This window comes from Rhodotorula paludigena (assembly GCF_050403205.1).
Source record: "Rhodotorula paludigena JCM10292 DNA, Rt_paludigena_JCM10292v1_ctg9, whole genome shotgun sequence".
Classification (NCBI taxonomy): domain Eukaryota; kingdom Fungi; phylum Basidiomycota; class Microbotryomycetes; order Sporidiobolales; family Sporidiobolaceae; genus Rhodotorula; species Rhodotorula paludigena.
This window is the reverse complement of record NW_027481449.1, coordinates 434,182-452,133: the sequence shown is the minus strand read 5'-3', so window position 1 is coordinate 452,133 and position 17,952 is coordinate 434,182. Positions and strand designations below refer to the sequence as shown.

General features: G+C 64.1%; 6 protein-coding genes across 6 annotated transcripts; 5 read left to right on the top strand and 1 right to left on the bottom strand.

Annotated features, from left to right (window-relative positions):
* Nucleotides 1-38: 38 nt before the first annotated feature.
* On the top strand, nucleotides 39-3,884 carry KRE33 (ribosome biosynthesis protein KRE33; the record flags this gene model as incomplete). Its single annotated transcript, XM_076647538.1, has 9 exons — nucleotides 39-234; nucleotides 341-518; nucleotides 579-759; nucleotides 818-1,459; nucleotides 1,521-2,483; nucleotides 2,541-2,823; nucleotides 2,880-3,223; nucleotides 3,290-3,597; nucleotides 3,668-3,884. 9 exons carry the CDS (start codon nucleotides 39-41, stop codon nucleotides 3,882-3,884), a joined length of 3,312 nt encoding a protein of 1,103 aa, XP_076507073.1.
* A 1,571-nt stretch (nucleotides 3,885-5,455) lies between these two features.
* On the top strand, nucleotides 5,456-7,082 carry CDC73 (Cdc73p; the record flags this gene model as incomplete). Its single annotated transcript, XM_076647537.1, has 6 exons — nucleotides 5,456-6,094; nucleotides 6,158-6,366; nucleotides 6,428-6,637; nucleotides 6,705-6,793; nucleotides 6,850-6,926; nucleotides 6,981-7,082. 6 exons carry the CDS (start codon nucleotides 5,456-5,458, stop codon nucleotides 7,080-7,082), a joined length of 1,326 nt encoding a protein of 441 aa, XP_076507072.1.
* A 337-nt stretch (nucleotides 7,083-7,419) lies between these two features.
* On the top strand, nucleotides 7,420-9,994 carry JCM10292_001018 (uncharacterized protein; the record flags this gene model as incomplete). Its single annotated transcript, XM_076647536.1, has 4 exons — nucleotides 7,420-8,272; nucleotides 8,328-9,022; nucleotides 9,083-9,802; nucleotides 9,875-9,994. 4 exons carry the CDS (start codon nucleotides 7,420-7,422, stop codon nucleotides 9,992-9,994), a joined length of 2,388 nt encoding a protein of 795 aa, XP_076507071.1.
* A 1,150-nt stretch (nucleotides 9,995-11,144) lies between these two features.
* Nucleotides 11,145-14,985, top strand: JCM10292_001017 (uncharacterized protein; the record flags this gene model as incomplete). Its single annotated transcript, XM_076647535.1, has 10 exons — nucleotides 11,145-11,268; nucleotides 11,347-11,501; nucleotides 11,557-12,749; nucleotides 12,806-12,969; nucleotides 13,039-13,441; nucleotides 13,506-13,590; nucleotides 13,644-14,428; nucleotides 14,490-14,552; nucleotides 14,620-14,696; nucleotides 14,756-14,985. The coding sequence occupies 10 exons, from the start codon at nucleotides 11,145-11,147 to the stop codon at nucleotides 14,983-14,985; spliced, it is 3,279 nt and encodes a 1,092-aa protein (XP_076507070.1).
* Nucleotides 14,986-15,323: 338 nt separating this feature from the next.
* JCM10292_001016 (uncharacterized protein) lies at nucleotides 15,324-16,370 on the bottom strand (the record flags this gene model as incomplete). The annotated part of the gene is made up of 3 exons (XM_076647534.1): nucleotides 15,324-15,829; nucleotides 15,914-16,154; nucleotides 16,221-16,370. 3 exons carry the CDS (start codon nucleotides 16,368-16,370, stop codon nucleotides 15,324-15,326), a joined length of 897 nt encoding a protein of 298 aa, XP_076507069.1.
* A 346-nt stretch (nucleotides 16,371-16,716) lies between these two features.
* Nucleotides 16,717-17,729, top strand: JCM10292_001015 (uncharacterized protein; the record flags this gene model as incomplete). The annotated part of the gene is made up of 4 exons (XM_076647533.1): nucleotides 16,717-17,105; nucleotides 17,188-17,317; nucleotides 17,420-17,588; nucleotides 17,680-17,729. 4 exons carry the CDS (start codon nucleotides 16,717-16,719, stop codon nucleotides 17,727-17,729), a joined length of 738 nt encoding a protein of 245 aa, XP_076507068.1.
* Nucleotides 17,730-17,952: the final 223 nt, after the last annotated feature.

Genomic DNA, 17,952 nt, shown 5'->3' with positions numbered 1-17,952 from the left:
CGTGTAGCTGACCTCCGCCTCTCACTCGTCCTGCAGCCATGTCGGGCGCCAACAACGTCGGCCGGCGCAAGCCGCTCGACACGCGCATTCCTGCGCTCATCAGCAACTCGCTCTTGACTGGTCACCGCAGCTTCTTCGTCATGGTCGGCGACCAGAGCAAGATGCACGCGCAGATTGTCAACCTGCACTTCCTGCTGTCGCAGGCTATTGCTGGTCTCGCCAACCCAACGGACGGTGAGTTTTGTGCTTTGCACTGCTGGCGCGGTGTCGCCAGCGGCTTTTCGAGTCGCCGCTCATGTCCCTGTGATGTATCGCTGATTGCTTCACCGCCTCTCCATAGCCCAGAAGAAGAACCCGCGACCAAACGTCCTCTGGGCGTACCGTAAGGATCTCGGCTTCACCTCAAACCGCAAGAAGCGGGAGACGAAGATCAAGCGCGATGTCAAGCGCGGACAGCGCGACGTCGGCGAGATGGACCCGTTCGAGCTCTTCGTCAGCGTGACAGACGTTCGCTACACGTGCGTGCCCCGCATACCATCAACGCAATTAAACCTCGACTGACGGCGCTGCCTTGACAGGTACTACAAGGACACGCACAAGATCCTCGGTCAGACGTTCAACATGCTCATTCTCCAGGACTTCGAGGCGATCACGCCCAACCTGCTCGCACGTACGATTGAGACGGTTGAGGGAGGCGGCATCGTTGTCTGCATGTTGCAGGGCATGAAGAGTCTGCGCGAGCTGTACAGCATGTCGATGGTGCGCTCCACCTCGACATCACTATACACTGTTCCAGGCTAACACGCATATTGTGCAGGACGTCCACTCCCGCTACCGCTCGTCCATGTCGGATGCGTCGCCCGTCGCCCGCTTTAACGAGCGCTTCCTTCTCTCCCTCGGCAACAACCCCTCGTGCCTCGTCGTTGACGACGAGCTGAACATCCTCCCCATCTCGGCCGGCAAGGACATTCAGCCGATCGACCCGGATCTGGGCGTTGGCGTTGCTCGTTCGTCGGGCAAGGGCAAGCGGAAGGAGCAGGAGGGCGAGGCTGAGCTCAGGGCGCTCAAGGACAGCATGGCCGACACGAAGGGCGTTGGCGATGTCCTGGCCGAGGCGCGCACACTGGACCAGGCGAAGGCGATCCTCACGTTCACAAACGCGATCACGTCCAAGTCGCTCTCCCAGACGGTCTCGCTCACGGCCGCCCGTGGTCGCGGCAAGTCTGCCGCCCTCGGTCTCTCGATCGCGCTCGCTGTCCTGCACTCGTACTCGAACATCTTCGTTACGTCGCCGAGCCCGGAGAACCTCAAGACGCTGTTCGAATTCATCTTCAAGGGCTTCGACAAGCTTGGATGGGAGGAGCACCTCGACTACGACATCGTTCAGAGTACCAACCCCGAGTGGAAGGGCGCTGTCGTTCGCGTCAACATCTTCCGTCAGCATCGCCAGACGATCCAGGTGCGTTGATCGCCCCGTTAAGCTGGCCTTACAACGCTGACCGCGATCTTGCACCCCTTAGTACATCCAACCGCAAGACTACCACGTTCTCGGTCAGGCAGAGCTCGTCGTCATCGACGAAGCCGCCGCCATTCCTCTTCCGCTCGTCCGCTCCCTCCTCGGCCCTTATCTCGTCTTCATGGCTTCGACCATCAACGGCTACGAGGGCACCGGTCGCTCCCTCTCGCTCAAGCTCCTCCAGCAGCTCCGCGAGATGTCCCGCCCGTCCTCCGCTCTCAATGCCCCTTCCGCCGCCGATGACGGGACCGCCGTCAAGGGCAGCACCTCTTCGACCGCTCTTTCCGTCTCGAGGACGCTCAAGGAGATCAAGCTGTCGACGCCGATCCGTTACGCACCGGGCGACGACATCGAGAAGTGGCTCAACCAGCTGCTCTGCCTCGACGCGACGATTGCGCAGCCGTCGAAGAAGACGCTGCAGGGCTGCCCCCACCCGTCCCAGTGCGAGCTCTACTACGTCAACCGTGACACCCTCTTCTCGTATCACCCGGCATCCGAGGCCTTCCTCCAGCGCATGATGAGTCTATACGTCGCCTCGCACTACAAGAACTCGCCGAACGACTTGCAGCTCATGTCGGACGCCCCTGGCCACCACCTCTTCGTGCTCCTCCCGCCGCTCAAGGAAGGCGACAACTCGCTCCCGGATCCGCTCGTTGTCGTCCAGGTTGCGCTCGAGGGGAACATTTCGAAGCAGAGCGTCCTCGACAACCTGAGCCGCGGCAAGATGGCTGGCGGCGACCTTATCCCCTGGACCATCACCCAGCAGTTCCAGGACGACGACTTCGCGTCGCTGTCCGGCGCTCGCATCGTCCGCATCGCCGTGCACCCCGACTATGCCAAGATGGGCTACGGCAGCCGGACTGTACAGGCGCTCAACGCGTTCTACAGCGGCGAGCTGCTCAACCTCGACGAGGTCACTGCGGAGCTCGAGGTCGAGACGTTTGAGGACGTTGCGAAGGTCGACAAGGTGCGTTGCCTCTTTCTTCGAGTCTCTGCCATCTGCTGACACGTCTCGCCTACGCAGAGTGCCTCCCTCCAGACCGACCGCATCGGTATCCGCGATGCCGCCAAGATGCCGCCCCTGCTGCAGCGCCTCTCGGAGCGCCAGCCGGAGAAGCTCGACTACCTCGGTACCTCATACGGCGTGACGCCGCTGCTCTTCAAGTTCTGGAAGCGCGCGGGCTTCGTCCCGCTCTACATGCGCCAGACGCAGAACGATTTGACCGGCGAGCACTCGTGCATCATGCTTCGCGGGCTCAACAAGAACGCCGACGAGTCGAGCAGGTGGCTCGGCGCTTTCTCGGCCGGTAGGTTGCGCGTCGCTGCTTCACGAAATAGCCCGGACTGACTCAGTCTTTCGCAGACTTCCGCAAGCGCTTCATCACCCTCCTTTCGTTCAAGTTCCGCGAGTTCGGCTCGATCACGGCGCTCAGCATCCTCGAAGCCGCCAGCACGCTCGACTCGCTCGACTTGCGCCGCACCCTTGTCTCGACCGACGTGCGCGACTTCTTCTCGCCGTTCGACTTGAAGCGCCTCGAGTCGTACGGCAACAACCTCCTCGACTACCACGTCATCCTCGACCTCCTCCCCTCCCTTGCTTCCCTCTACTTCGCTCGCCGCTTCCCTGCCGACATCAAGCTTTCCGGTGTCCAGGCATCGATCCTCTGCGCGCTCGGCCTGCAGCGCAAGTCGGTCGAGGACATTGAGGTGCGCGGCAGCTGTTCATGCGAGCGGGCGAAGTAGCGTGTTTGCTGACTCTTCTAGAATGCGCAGACCGAGCTCCAGCTCCCGGTCGCTCAGACCCTCGCGCTCTTTGTCAAGGTCATCCGCAAACTCATCAAGTCGCTCCAGGAGATCCTGAAGGAGGACGTCGCGCGCACGCTTCCGACGGAAGACGCCGCAGCGGCCGCCGCTGCGCGCCTCTTGCCGTCTGCCTCGCAGGTCGACGGCGATTCGGGCGTCGCGACGCAGCTAACGGGCAAGGCTGCGCTCAACAAGGAGCTCGAGGAGGAGGGCAACGAGGTGCTCAAGCAGCTGCGCGACGAGCAGCGCGATGTGATCAACTCGCTCGACCTCAAGCAGTGAGTAAGGTCCCCTCTCCCGCCTTGCTTCGCTCAGTGACTCATGACTCCTCGATCCGCGCGCGAATAGGTACGCGGTTGGTGGTTCGAAGGACGAGTGGGCAGCTGCCGAGGCGCAGGTCGCAGCCCGCATGGCGGGCGGCAAGCAGGGCCTGTCGTCGACCGTGAGCGTCAAGAACCCGTCGTCGACCAAGGCGCTCAAGCGTAATCGCCCCGAAGTGGAAGACGGCGCAAAGCAGGCGACTGGGAAGAAGGACAAGAAGGACAAGAAGCGGAGGAAGCAGTAGTCGTCGCCTCCCTGGAATCGCTCGCAGCTCGCATGTTGTCTTCCTGATTGTCGTCGCGGTCTCAGCGAGCTGGCGCGAGAGTGGCACGACTGCGAATTGCACAACGATCAAGTATTCCTCTTCAAGCACGACCGGAGTATCCAATCGCCGCCGTCTGCTCCTCCAGCACCCTCTTGGCTTCGATAAAGACATCGCCGTCCAAGCGCACTCCTGTACCCTTCGTCAACTGCAGAGCACGCATCAGGGCCTCGAAGCAAAACCCGTTTGCCCGGGCTTTCAACTTGAAGGAAAACCCGAAGCAGACATAAATCGATTGCGTGCGTCTGGGGTGCTTGCAGGCATAAAGCGCCAGCGCCAGCACATCCTCCGCGTAGACCTGGGCGGCCTTACCGACCCACACAAACGACAGTGGGGCAGTGTTTACTATAAACGGTATGAGGGGCTTCAGGGGAAAGCTGCCGTGCAAGGCCAGCTTGGTCAATGTGCGGAAACGTGCAAGCCCAGCGGAAATGTCTTCTGCTCCTCTGCGTGCCGGATCTCGGAAGATGGACAAGCGATGGATGCTCGCAGGCAAGTCGACGAGGATGCAGTGGGTGCGTCCGACGTACCCGTCTGCAATGTGGACATGTAGCTCTGCAGAAGCGCTGTATGACCAGTCGATGGCTGCCAGAAGCGCTTGCCCGCGCGGATCATGCGGCGTATACTGGTGCAGGGCAAGTCGCCCAACGAAGCGGATCGTGGGAGGATCGTGCGAAGTAGCGTCAAAGGTTCCTTGCCACGGCGCGAGGTAAAGCTCAAACGTGTCGAGGCTGCAGGATCCTCGCCAAGTCTCGAGCAATGCGACAGCATCGAACGTTCTGGCGGACGGCAGAGATGGGACGGACACTTGAGGCTTGGTCGCAGAGGACTCCTCGACCCGGGCGAGACATGCGATCGGTGTATACGCGCTCATAGCGAGGTTGAACAACCGCTTGAGCCGCGCAAGGACGGTTGAGAACCGCGCCCGGGAAGGGAGACATGCTGAGTCCCTACACTCCCGCAAATTGACAGTACGCACGATCCTGGCAACAACATCCGAGCCGCAAACGATATCGCACAGCAAGGTCCACTCGCGTGAGCTGCGCACGACGAGGTAGCGGAAACGACGCTCGCGTGCGAAGGCCAAGAAAGTGCGGCAGACTGCCCCGAGGTACAAGCGGCGGTCCTGCTTGTGCACGAGCTCGGGGATGTCAAGCAAGAGCTCTTCGGGCAGGTCTGTTAGGCGGTCCACGCCGTCTGCAGCAGGCTGCGGTACCCAGCGGGGGACTTCCGGGGTTACACTGGCCGGCACCGCTTCGCCGCGAGACCGTCCGCGCGTCCCGCGCAATCTATTACGGTACATTGTGCTCGCGATGCAGTCCTCGCGCGTAACGGTGCGGGAGAGTCGCGAGCGCGAAAGGCAAGAGGGCAACCCGGACGAAGCGATGAGGACGCGAGGACTGGCGTGACTCGCTCGGCCGCTCTCCCCCGCTGTGGCTCTCCGAGCTCGAGTGCAGCTCGCAGAAGCTTCCAGCTCGTCCAACCACACCGTCATGGCATCCGCCGACCCGTTGCTCGCGCTGCGCAAGGCCATCTCGTCCGGCTCGCCCATCTCGCTCCTCGGCGCAGACGGCAGCGAAGTGTTCGACCTCAAGCAGTGCACAGACATCTCGCTCGGGCCGGGCCTCACCTTCGCAAAGCTCGCGCCGACCCGCTTCCTCAGCAACGACAAGGACTCGATCGACGACCCCGCCGCGCCCACCTACGACCTCGGCACCCTCCTGTTCAGCTACAATGAGAAAGACACGGCCACCGGTACCTACATGCGCCAGGTCCCCGAGGCCGGCGTGTCCTTCGTCTCCTTCTCGGACCGCAAGCTCGTCAACGACTTTCTGCGGGGAGCAATTCCCGCCGACGGGCCCCAGGGACGCGTGCGGCCTCTGCCGGGGGCAGCGAAGCGCGCAGCAGGCGAGGCGGCGGGCGCAGACGCGGCGGGCGGCGCGGGCGCCCCGCCGCAGAAGAAGCAGCGCTACGTCCCGAACCGCGAGGACCAGGAGCGCGTCAAGCGCATCTTGCAGATTGTCGAGGGCCCGCAGTATGGGCACATTGTCGGGCCGGGCGAGGTCAAGCTGGAGAAGACGGGCGCGGTGTACCACAACCGCGAGACGGTTCTGCGTGGAGAGCGCATCAATGTGCGCTTGCCCTGTCTCGCAGCTCTTTGGGTTCTCGCTGACTTTCCGACTATGCGCACGCAGAACTTCGAGTCGGTGCGCGCGCTCATCGCCCCGCGATTGAAGCAGCTCCGTGCGGAGCAGCAGCAGAAGCAGCCGGCGCAGCAGTCCGTCGCGCCCGTCCCCGCCAAACCGCAGAAGAAGAAGCAGCTCAACCCCATCATCATCATCTCGCCCTCGTCGACTGCGCTCATCACGATGCACAACGTCAAGCAGTTCCTGGAGGAGGGCCGGTGCGTCCGCTCGGACTCCGTCTGCTTTCGCCAATACCTAATCACGTTGGTTGTACTACAGCTTCACGCCGTCAGAAGATGCACGGCGGTTTGCTGCGGGGAACCTGGCGAGTTACACCGCGGAGGATGTCGTGCAGGTCAGCCACGCGCGCGCGGGCACCTCGATGGGCGCACCAGCAGGGCCCGAAACGCGGAAGGCGCGCTACTTCGTGGTCGACGGTGTCGAGGCGTTGAGCAAGTTCGGCGGGGCGGGCAAGCTGGACGAGGCGTGGTGCGTCGCATTCTCTGAGCCTGTCAGGGTGCTCGACAGCCGACCTTGTCTTGTCATTCGCCCGCAGGGATCGTGTGGTTTGCGTGATGACGACGGGCCAGGAGTGGCAGTTCAAGCCGTACAAGTGGAAGGAGCCGAAGGAGCTGTTCCACCACGGTGCGTGCTGCTCGCTGGCAGTCTCAGTGCTTCCGCTCATCTGGACGACTTCGCAGTCAAGGGCATCTACCCACAATGGACGTCCGACCCGCCCAACGACAAAGTCAAGAGCTGGAACGTCTCCGAACTGAAGGTGCTCAAGTCTGACTCGCTGGCCAGAGGGCAGAGCTGACCTGAACGCGCCCAGATCGACCCGCACAAGCGCCACATCGACAAGTCGACGGTCGCGGACTTTTGGCGCCAGCTTGAGGGATGGATCCAGACGAACAAGCCGTGGCTGTCGTTCTGAGCGAAGCGTCGTTTGACAATCGGACGTAGCTTTTGTCGCGTGAATGGGACGAGAATGATCGAGCGTGCACGGTTCTTACCCTGCGCGAGCAAGCTCGCGCCCGCCTTCGTGCACTCTTCGAGCCTGCGCGAAGCTTGGCCAGTCTGAAGTTGGCCTGAAAGCCTTTCGAGCCCGCACGTCCTCGCAGCAAGCATCTTGACAAGCGGCGTCGCGTCGGCACGCGCCAAAACGAGGTCCGCACTTCGATCGCTCGGCGCCTGTGTCCCGTCGCTCTACCATCATCCCGTCGCTGCTGCCGTGCAAGAGCTCGCCAAGAGGACGTGACTAGCCCAGAGGAATGCCGGCCACTCCTCGACGAGCGAGCGCATCGCTCGACCTGCGCCTCGACACGACCCCGACACGACCTTCGTCCCCTGGCTTCCGCTCGCCAGCTGGAGTGACCGAGCCGCTCTTGCCACGCTCGTACTCGAGCGGGGCGTCGCTGCCGAGCTCACCCGCCCGCAACCTCTTCGCCATCAGCACGAGCGCAGGGTCCCCTCCCTCGCCTGGGGGGTCCGTTCGTAGCGGGTCGCACTCGCCTACCGCAGCGGGCCAGGCGCAGCTCTACCCCATCGCCGCCGCTCTGCCCAAAGCGGGACGACTCAGCTCGCCTCGACGGTGGGCTGTGCTGGTCGGTGTCGCCCTGTTCCTCACTGTCGTGACTCTCGGTACAAGAGGAGGCGGCGACGAGGGCTACGCCGCGAGCCTGCACGAAGGGCTACGAGCCGGCGTCGAAGGCGTGAAGGGGTGGACTTGGGCGGGCTCGGCGGCGCAGGCAGATGTCGAGACTATCGCCCTCGACGAGGACCGTCCGCAGTCGCAGGTCGAGGCGGACACGGAGGACCTTCCCGCTGAAGGCTCGGCGCACGAGGAGCTCGGAAATGACGCTCCAGGGCGGACAGGGAACGTCGAACCTGCGGAACCGCCAGATACGGCGGATCAAGCCGGGGAAACTGACGAAGAGCGAGTCATGGAGGAGACGCTGGAGGCTGCAGCGGCGCCGGAGGATGAAACGCAGGAGGGGGAAGAGCTCGAAGTACTGCCCGCGACGCCCACCATCAACGTCAACCCGACACCGCGACCACCGCCGCGCGAACGCCAGCGCGAAACGCGGTATCTCGCTTTCCACCCTCACAGCGGCTTCCACAATCGTGCGTCTCTCCCGACTCAAATCCATGCTTCCTGAAGCTGAATCTTCCCTCACAGAGCGCAAGTCTCTGGTCAACGCCCTCACCCTCGCCGAACTGCTCAACCGCACCCTCCTCCTCCCTCCCGCCCGCCTCGGCTTACCCGTCCCGTGGGAGGCCGACCCGAAGATCCGCACTCCGGTATCAGAAGGCTGCAAGGCGGGCACGAGCGACGTACCTGTCGCAGCCGTCGCCAACTCGCACGCCGTTGCGACCGGCGAGGAATGCGACGACCCGGCACGGTGGACCTACACAGGCTGGGACTGGCTCGTTTCGCCCGGCCTGTTACAGGATCGGGCGCTTGTCGATCGATGGAATACGTCGCAGGCGTGGCTGACTGCGCCAGTCGCCGAGGGCGGTCTCGCCTTCCAGGCCGACGAGATTCACGTCTTTCCCGACGTCGACCGGCGATCGTATCAGATTCTAGACTCGCCGAACACGCCGCTCGACAAAGGCATGTTCAGCTCGCGCATCGAGCTCGACGACTTGCGCGACGAGGCCGGGCTCGGGAGCAAGCGCCTTCTCCAGTTTGGAAGCCTCTTCAGCGGCGCGCGGCTCAAGCTCACCGAGCCCGACAACACCGCTATGCACACGGCTCTGTACGACCAGGTCGTGCTGCAGAACGAAGGGCTCGACGCGATCAGCGACCGTATTCGCGACCAGCTCGGCTCTTATATTGCAGCGCACGCTCGCGTGGGCGACGGCAACTTCAAGGTGCGTAGAGTCTGCTCATACTCAAGATCGCTCATTATGCTGACGTCTCGTTTCCTGCAGCGCGACGCGGTCAAGAACATGCAGAAGGTCTTCCGCTCACTTTGTCACGACACACTCGGCCTGTCAAATGTCGAGATCAACGTCCTCCTCGACGAAGTGACGGCGTCGGCTTCGCACAAGTCTGCGCCGCAGGGCAAGGCAAAAGCAATGGCGCCGGCGAAGAAGGTTGCTCGCTCGTTCGGGTCGAAGGCGGCGGCGGACCTGGTTGTCCGGACCGAATTCTCCGGAGGCCGAGGGTGGGAGCCCGAAGATGCCTTCGACGAGGCCGACTTGCTTCTCGACGGCGACCACACCCTCTCGTCGAGCAGCGCGCCGCTCTTCCGCTCCGTTCCCTCCGCCACCTCCGCCATCTCCCGCCGCGCGATCAAGGGCGAACCTAGTCAGCCGCTCGCGCAGAACTTGCACTGCCGCCGCCCCTTACACGATGTCGAGTCGGCGCCGCACCTCGCCCCGCTCAACGTCCCGCTCTACATCGCGACCGACTCGCGCAGCCCGACGACCGACGCATCCCTCGCGCCGTTCAATCGCTGGTTCCCCTGCGTCTTCTTCCTGAGTGACTTCGCTGCCGCGAGCGAGGTCAACGACTCGCCGGTGGAAGAGCTCGCCGAGCTCGTAGCGGCAAAAAGCGCCGAGGAGGCCGGTGGGTTGGGCGGAAGGTGGACGAGCGATTGGGACGGACAGGCTATGGCCAAGTACCTGTACCCGTTCCTCGAAGCCGAGGTGCGCCATACTTGCCGATACGCTTAGCACCGACCATGCGTGGTGCGGTACTGACTTGACCTTTGCGCTCAGATCGCCGCACGGGCGGTCGAGGTAGTCGGAACGCCGGCGTCAACCTTCTCTGGCTACGTCCGCGGTCTGTTGCATCAAGCCTACGTACGCCGCGGCATGGCCGCGACTTGGCGCCGATGAGCTGGTGCGTCTGCGACGCGGACGGACACCTGGCTTGTCTGCTCGCACTGACCAACTCATTTCGCCAGCCTCTGCAGCAATCCTGTTTGCACTCCCACACGCTACAGTATGTCGGCGAATTACAGACTCATTCGTCAAGCAGAACCACGTCCAGGCGCCTTCTTGCAGGTGAGCCGCGGTTCCAGTCTCGGCCCCTCTCCTCCTTTCGCACGAAGTTCTTTCCGGAACGCGAGCTAGTACCCGCCGTAGTATGGGCTAAGCAGTGAAGCTGACAAGTTCTGTCTGTGCATCGGGACAGGCATTCATACATCTCCTCTTTCGCTATCATCCTCGCACCCTTCGCTCTTGCCAGACTCTCACCGCAAACCTCGCAAGCCGTACTATCGCAGAACATGTTGTCAGGACCGAGCTGTGGATCACCGTACCCCGCCCTGCTGTGCAAGGCTGCCTTCCTTCTTCCTGCGTCACGAAGAGGAAGAAAACGTCGGCAAGGTCGGCAAGGATGGAAAGGCGATCCTTCGGCGTCCGCAGCGCCTCGGGCTGAGCTTCCGTACGACGCAGGCCCGAGGCAAGCGACACCAGCCGCAGACGCACCCAATGTCGATCACCGACTACCCCGCACTTTTCTGCGTCACCGTCTGGCGTCGACGACGGCCTGTTCGACGCAGTGAGCGAGGCCGTTCCTCCTTGTCCTGCTTCGATTTGCTCTCCTGCAATCAGCAGATTGCGCGTGCGCTCCGCGCTTGGCTCGCCGGCAGCTCGCTCGCCGTCCGCTTTCGCGCCGGGTCGACCTTCCCAAGTCCCGCTTCTTTCATCTCCCCGCCGCCTATCGCCTCTTGCCTGCTCCCCTAGACTTGTCCAAGGCGTGCCCGTATTCCGGACAGAGCTTTAGCATCTCTCTCGCCCCCCTCTCGCCCGCTCGGACCGTGCTCGCACAAACGCGAGCGCTCCACCGCCCCCACCTCGCCCGACTCCGAAGCGGATCTTTCCGCCTCGTCCCGCCGCACTCGCTCCTCCAGCCTCCTGGTCCAAACAGACAAGAGCTTGGAACCCTTGCATGAGCGCGCACCCTTTGACAACACCGGTCGGAGGGGTCGAGGTCGCGCCTTCGTTGTCGGCCGGGGATGCGTCGTCGACCGAGGCGCCGAGGATGGTGACCAAGGACAAGGTCGCGGAGACGCACGCGCTGCCACAGCTGGGAGAAGCGCTCGAGCAGGCGCTCAGTCTGCGCGAGCCGGACGAGCGGCACCACGAGGTCGATCCGGCGGGAGCAGGTGCGCCTCCTTTCGGTCCCGTCCTCGCTATCCCCCGGTTGCGGGCGCGAACGCAGCTGACCAGCAGATGCAAAGCAGGCCTCAAGCTTGCTATCCCGCCGTACCTGTCTGCGACGACAACGACGTCGGGTAGCAGCTCGCGGCCGTCTCTCCCGAGTATGCACAGCTCGTTCGCCACAACGTCGTTCTCGTCCCGGTCGCCTGCAAGCCGCACGACCTCGAACACAAGCATCGTTCGTAGCCCTTCACTTCTCGAGCGGGCGTGTGCTGACGTTGAGGTTCTCGCAGCACGATTCGCTCGCTAGCGTCTCAAAAGACGGTACCCGTTCGCCCATCTTCAGCTCAACGGGCTCGTCGCACCCTCCCTCGCCCCCAGTACGACGGGTTTCGGGCACGTCGAACTGGAGCCACGACTCGCGGTCGCCGTCTGTCGTATCCGAATCGGCGTATCCCGCGCTGCCGACATACCACTCTGTGCACAACCTCGCCCCACTGCCCCCTCAAGCGTACCCCTCGCATGCGCCGCATTTCCAGCCTGCTATGTATCCACAGTACCTGCCGTATGGCGCACCTGCACACGCGGCCCATCCGTCACCGGCGTCCCTGCCTGCGCCATTCATGCCTTTCGGCGTATCGGCCTTCCCTTACGCTCATCCTCACGCGGCCTATCTTCCCGCCAGCGCGGGTCCCTATCAGCGCTCGGGCCCGCCGCAGATGCCCCACTTCTCCAGCGCGCCGAACGCGCCACTGCAATCAGGCGGCAACGGTTACGACCTTCGCACAGGTCCAATGACGCATGCGCAACACCTGTCTCACACGGGCTATCCGCCCAGCACGTACCCGTACGGCCTTTCGAACAATCCGCCCTACCAGTTCCCGCCTCAGGTGGCCAGTGCTCCGTCAAGCGCGACTTCGCCCGTCGTCTTCTCGCACCCGTTCCTCCCGCAGGGATCGCCGTCCGTACCAACGTCGCCACACTCGCTTGATCCTTCGCCACCTGCGTCGATCCAGCAGCGCGCCAGCATGGCCGGGAGCGAGGGACAGCAGCTCTTCTACCCAATCTCGTCGGCGCGGTCAAGCGCCACCTCGTCAGTTCCGTCGTGGCCGTTCGACCCCAATGTGCAGCAGGGCCGATCGGCATCGGTCGTCCAAACGCATGCGTCGCCAATACCCCCGGTCGTGGCCGGAGGTCTGCCCTCCGCCTTCGCCGCTTCGCCGCAAGACTCCGTCTTCCCGGCGCATCTCCCGCGACCTCCTGCGTCCGGTCCATCGCGACACTCGTCCGAGACGCGCACATCCGTCGCCTCACCTGCAAGCGCTGGACCGGCGCCGTCGCCGCTCAACCCGCTTGGCAGCAACAAGTCGAGCCCGACCGGCCCAGGCGTATCGCCCGGGTATGCGCCGTCGCCTGTTCGCGGCACGGCCCAAGGTCGGAGGAGAGACCTACCGAGACCGCCGGTCCACTCGCCGCATGCGCTCTGGTGCGTTCGCCTTCTCGCCGTACCGTTTACAGCGACACTGACGATCTCTCATGTAGGGTCGGAAACGTTCCCTCCGACGCCAGCCATGCCGAGTTGTGGCAGTTCTTCCAGACCCGCCCGACGCCCGCCATGTGCGGCAAGGCGCTCAGCCCGTCTGAGCTGCATGTGGATCTCGATGTCAACGGCGTCGAGTCCATCCACCTCATCGCGCGCTCAAATTGTACGTCAAGTCTGCTCGTACCACCGTGTCTCACGAAATGACTCACCTTGAGATGGGACTCTCTTGCAGGCGCCTTCGTCAACTACCTTTCGTCGACGCACCTTTACCACGCCATCGACGTGAGCAACGGCGTCGCCCTGCGACCGGAGGACCCGCGCTGCAAGAAGCTCATCTGCCGCGTGCGGCACCAGGGCGACGACTCGCGCTCGGGTGTCGGCGCACAACGGCAAGGTGGCATGCACAAGGCGTTCGTGCGCGAGCAGCAGGTTCGCATGGCCGAGTCGCAGCGCGAGATCAGGGACGAGGTGGCTTCGCGCCGCGAGAGCAGCGAGTCCTCCGTCTCACCTGGCATTGCGATCAGCCCGAGCCCGCTGGCTAGTCCCGCGGGGAGGACGGAGCGCGAGAGGTCGCTTGCAAGCGTTGGCTCTTCTAGCACGACGAGCAGCTTCCTGACCAAGCACTTCGAGCGGAGGTATGCTTTCAGAATCTACTCAGGCTGCTCTGGCCGAGACTGACGTATCGTCGAACGGTTGCAGGTACTTCATCCTCAAGAGTCACGACGAGGCGGACCTTCGCAAGTCGGTCGAGACCGGCGTCTGGGCGACGCAAACGCACAACGAGGTGAGCGATCTTTGTACACGTTACCAACCCCGTTCTGACGATCGTGTCTGCAGCCCGTGCTCCAGCAAGCCTTCCGCACCGCACGCAGCGTCTACATCATCTTCGGTGCCAACGGGACGGGCTGCTGGTTCGGGTATGCTCGCATGGTTGGCCCTATCGGCGAAGCTACGTCGTCGGGTCGGTCGTCGCTCCCGTCCGCAGGTTCGCGCGACGCGCTCAGCTCGACCTCAACCGAGATGCGCTTTTCGTCTGCGGCGACCATCCTGGAAGAGCCAGAGCAGCTCGAGGGTGCGGCTTCTCCCGCGGCTCGCCGTCCACTCATTTCGCCATCCGAGCACCGCTACGCCGACTCGTCGCCTCTCGGCCTGACGCCTTCCTCGGCCAACTCGTACGCCGGCCGTGTCCTTGCAGGTTTCCCGGCGACCAGGTCAACCTCGCATTCGAGTCAGTCGACGCCGCAAGCCGCCGCCGGCGGTGACGGCGGTCATGGGAACCGCGAATCTGCGCCTGCGTCCCACCCGACGGGCCATATCCCTCTGTCGGCGCAGCGCGAGATGGCGCGCGAGCAGGACCTCATCGCGCGCGAGACGGCCGACAAGCTGCACCTCCCGCCCGAAGCGGCCGAAGCGGCACGGCGGGCGGCGAGTCTCGGATCGAGCGCACCGCATGGACCGGGTAGCGGCAAGGTCGTGCCCGAGGAGCGTGGCGCGAAGAGCCTCGAGGACCGCTCGAAACACGACGTCGTCGCCAAGGCGGCCGAGGCGCGCAACGCCAAGCTTGAGAAGATCGAGGCGACGATGGAGAGCCAGACGAAAACTTCGCCTGGAACTGAGGCCAAGTGAGTTTCTCAGGCCGCGCTTCACCGATGAGTCTGTCTGACGAGATGCGGACACCAACAGGCCGGCTCTTCCTCGCATTGGCACGACTTGGGGCACTCCCTTCGCTGTCGAGTGGATCCAAGTGTGGGTAGCGAATCGGCACTTACTCCTTCGATGGACTCTGCTGACCCGACTGTCGCCGTGCCCACAGTCAGAACCTTCCGTTCCCTCGCACGCGCCACATCCGCAACTCGTTCAACGGGAACCGCGAGATCAAGGTGTCGCGTGGTGCGTCTCTTTGCTCCACTCTCTGACAAACAAGTCCCGCTGACGCATTAAACGAACAGACGGCACCGAAGTCGAGCCGGTCGCAGGCGAGCTCTTGCTCAACGAGTTCTGGCGAAGCGACCCGGGCTCGCCGTCCGAAGTCCCGCTCCGCCCGGCCTCGCCGCAGCCCGCGTACGAGGCGCCCTCGCCGCGTGACGAGCTCGCAGCGGCGTTGGCGGCCGCGCCGGATGCTCAGCGCGAGGCCGCGTCGCCGTCGCACAGGGTGGAGGCGAAGGCCGCCTCGGCGTAAGAAAACACTACCACACTAATCAACGGAGGAAGGCAGGAGGAAGGCAGGAGGAAGCACGGCTACCCATACACGACACATAGCCCGGAGGAAAATGCACATACACGCGCCAATACCCCCACCACGACAACCCTCATCTGCATCCAGAATCATTTCAACTCATCATCCTTCGATATCCGCCTTCATCAGTTTCCCACCACCCCCATGTATCCCCAAACCTTCAGTGCCGCATACCGCTCTCATACACGCATGCAGTTGCAGCTTTCGTTCGTTCCCCTCCTACGAGCGACCAAGCGAGCGAGAGAGACAATACAGGGTCCGACGATGCAGCTTGAAGCGCTCTAGAGCGGCCCTCGTTCCCCTCCGCCGCCTTTCCGCTGCAGCTGCTGTGCCCGCACAGTTGCTCCATCCTCGCCGTCCTCGTCGTCGTCGTCTCCGAGTCCAAAGATCTCGTCCTCGGTCGCGCTCCACGGGTCGCGCGCCTCGCGCCGACTGCTGCTCCGCGCACCGCCGAGCGCCGCCATCCCCTGTCCTGCACCGCCGCTGCCGACACGGCGGCCTTCCTCCATCTCGCGTGCGGGGTGGTTCGCCGCGAGGGGCTGCCTCACGCCGCCGAGCAGCCCGTCCGCCTCGGCCTCGTCATCGTCATCCTCTTCCTCGTCGTCGGAGAGGCCGCCGAGCTGATCGTACAGCCGGCGAAGCTCGCGTTCGCGGCGGGCTTCGCGCGCAAAGTGGTGCGAGAGGGCGAGGGCGAGCGAGGCGCCGAGGACGTTGGCGAGGATGTCGCCCGGCTGGAAGGTCTTGTAGGGGAGGAGGGACTGGACGAGCTCGGAGCCGATGCCGCCGACTGCGTTGCGCCGCGAGAGCATGAGTAAGGCGTTGCCGCGAGAGAGAGAGAGAGAGGCGAGGGGAGCGGAACGTGGAAACGCACCGAGGATGCAGACGATGATCGAGACGATCTCCTTGAAGTAGCGCCAGACCCAGACCCTGCGCGCCTGCTCCTCGACGACCCAGCACGCGTAAAAGAGGGCGGTCGCGAGTGCAAAGCAGACAAAGTGGAGGACCTTGTCGGAGAAGGGGACGTCGGGGGGCGCGAGGCGCTGCGCGAGGGTCGGGTGGAAGCCGAGGAGCGAGAGGACGAGGAGCGTGAGGAAGGTGAGGACGATGAAGGCCTGCGGGTGCAGAAGGGCGCGTCAGTTGCTGCGCTTGGAGAAAGAGGGAGCGGAGAGGCGACAAACGGGTCGGATGCGGAGGGGGAGCTCTGCGAGGCGGAACGAGCGGAGGCTCCACTTGCGGAGGTCGTGGAAGCCGCGGACCTGGCGCAGCTTTGCCCACGACTGAGCAAGAGCCGAGGGACGGTCGCTCGGGAGGCGGATGGGCGGCGGCATCGGAGGAGGCGAGGCGGTGGGAGAGCGGTGCACGCCTCGTGGTGCGCGCTGGGCGTTGCGTGCAGTCGAATGAGCGTCTCTAGCGCGTGTCTGGCGGTCTTTACGCGGTTGGCGTGGCGCAGTTGGCTCGAGAGATGACGAGACGAGGTACAAGTGGGGGAGAGCGAACCTGGGCAAAGGCCTGAGCGAGAGGCCGGGCAGTACGTGCACTCTGCGTGACTCTGCGCTGGCTCTACCGCAGTCTGGCTCGAGCGAGCGGCGGTGTGCAAGCGAGACCTCCGCATCGCTCTCTCGCTTCCCCTTCACCCTGCTCTTCTTCCCTCAAAGCTGCTCTGAGCTACACGCGATGCTGCGCTCGGGAGCACTGCGAGCAGCCACGCGCGCCTGCGCCCCGCCCCGCCCGCATCTCGCCCTCTCGTCCCGCTCGCTCGCGTCGTCCCGGCAACCCCCTTCCGACCCCGACCACGCGGCCCAGTCGCGCGAGGCCACCCAGGACGCACTCTACAGCCCCAGCGGACCCTCGGCCTCGACCAGCGGCGGGTCCGGCGAGCCCTTCCCCTACGCTGAGCCCCTCGCTTCCGAACGCCCCCCATCCGCCCCCTCCTCCTCCGCCTCCCCCGCTGTTCCTTCCTCATCTGCACCGCCACCGCCACCCATACTCGAACCCGAACCGGCACCCGAACCGGCAGTCGCCGTCGCGAGGGTCCGCAGGCCGGTGGGCGCCTTCCGCGGAGGGTGCGTCGTTTCGCTGCACCTGCCCTAGCCTCGCCTCTCAGAAAGACGCGGGCACTAACGCTGCATGTGCTGTACTTCGCAGATTGATCGGCTTCCTCTTGGGTATCTCGGCCGTCGGCGGGTACGGCTACTTCCGCCTGCTCGAAGACTACCAGAAGGCGAGCCAGACGCTCCTCGTCAGCGTCGACGAGCTCAAGGGGAGCACAGAACAGGTGTGTGCACCTCATGCAACCCGCTCAGTCTACTACGCGCAACTCACGAACGGTCGCCCCGGTCCTACCCTTCCTCGTGCATCCGCGTCGCACACACGACAGATGGCGACGCACCTCTCGCGCATCGCGACGCTCGAGCGCGCGCTCGCAAAGCTGACCGACGAGCGCGCGACGCACGCCGAGGTCGACTCGCTCCGCGCAGAGTACCGCAAGCTCCTCGAGGCAGAGCACCTCGACGTCCTCAACCTCAAGGCGCACGTGTGGGCCGTCGGTGCGTTGCCGTGGATCGTTCTCTGCTGCTACATCACCGCCGTCGTGTTAAAGAAGGCTGAAGCTCCTGACGAGATTTTCGCGCCGCGCAGAGCAGGACCTTCGCAACCTGACGAAGCGGGACACGTCCGTGCGGATCTGATGAGCGCGCCGTTCGTGCCCGCAGCTGTAGCATTCTTTAGACTTCTTCCGACTGAAAAGGCGCCACGCTTCCGCCCGCGTTAGATGGCAGCAAGCGAGAGGCGGACGCAAACCTGAGGAGGGGAGCACTCTTGGCCGCTTCAGATCCACAGAGCCTAGTGAAGATGTCAAGGAGACTAGCTACATGCGCCAGGACGTGCTACAGAGTGCGAGAGACGTAAAGA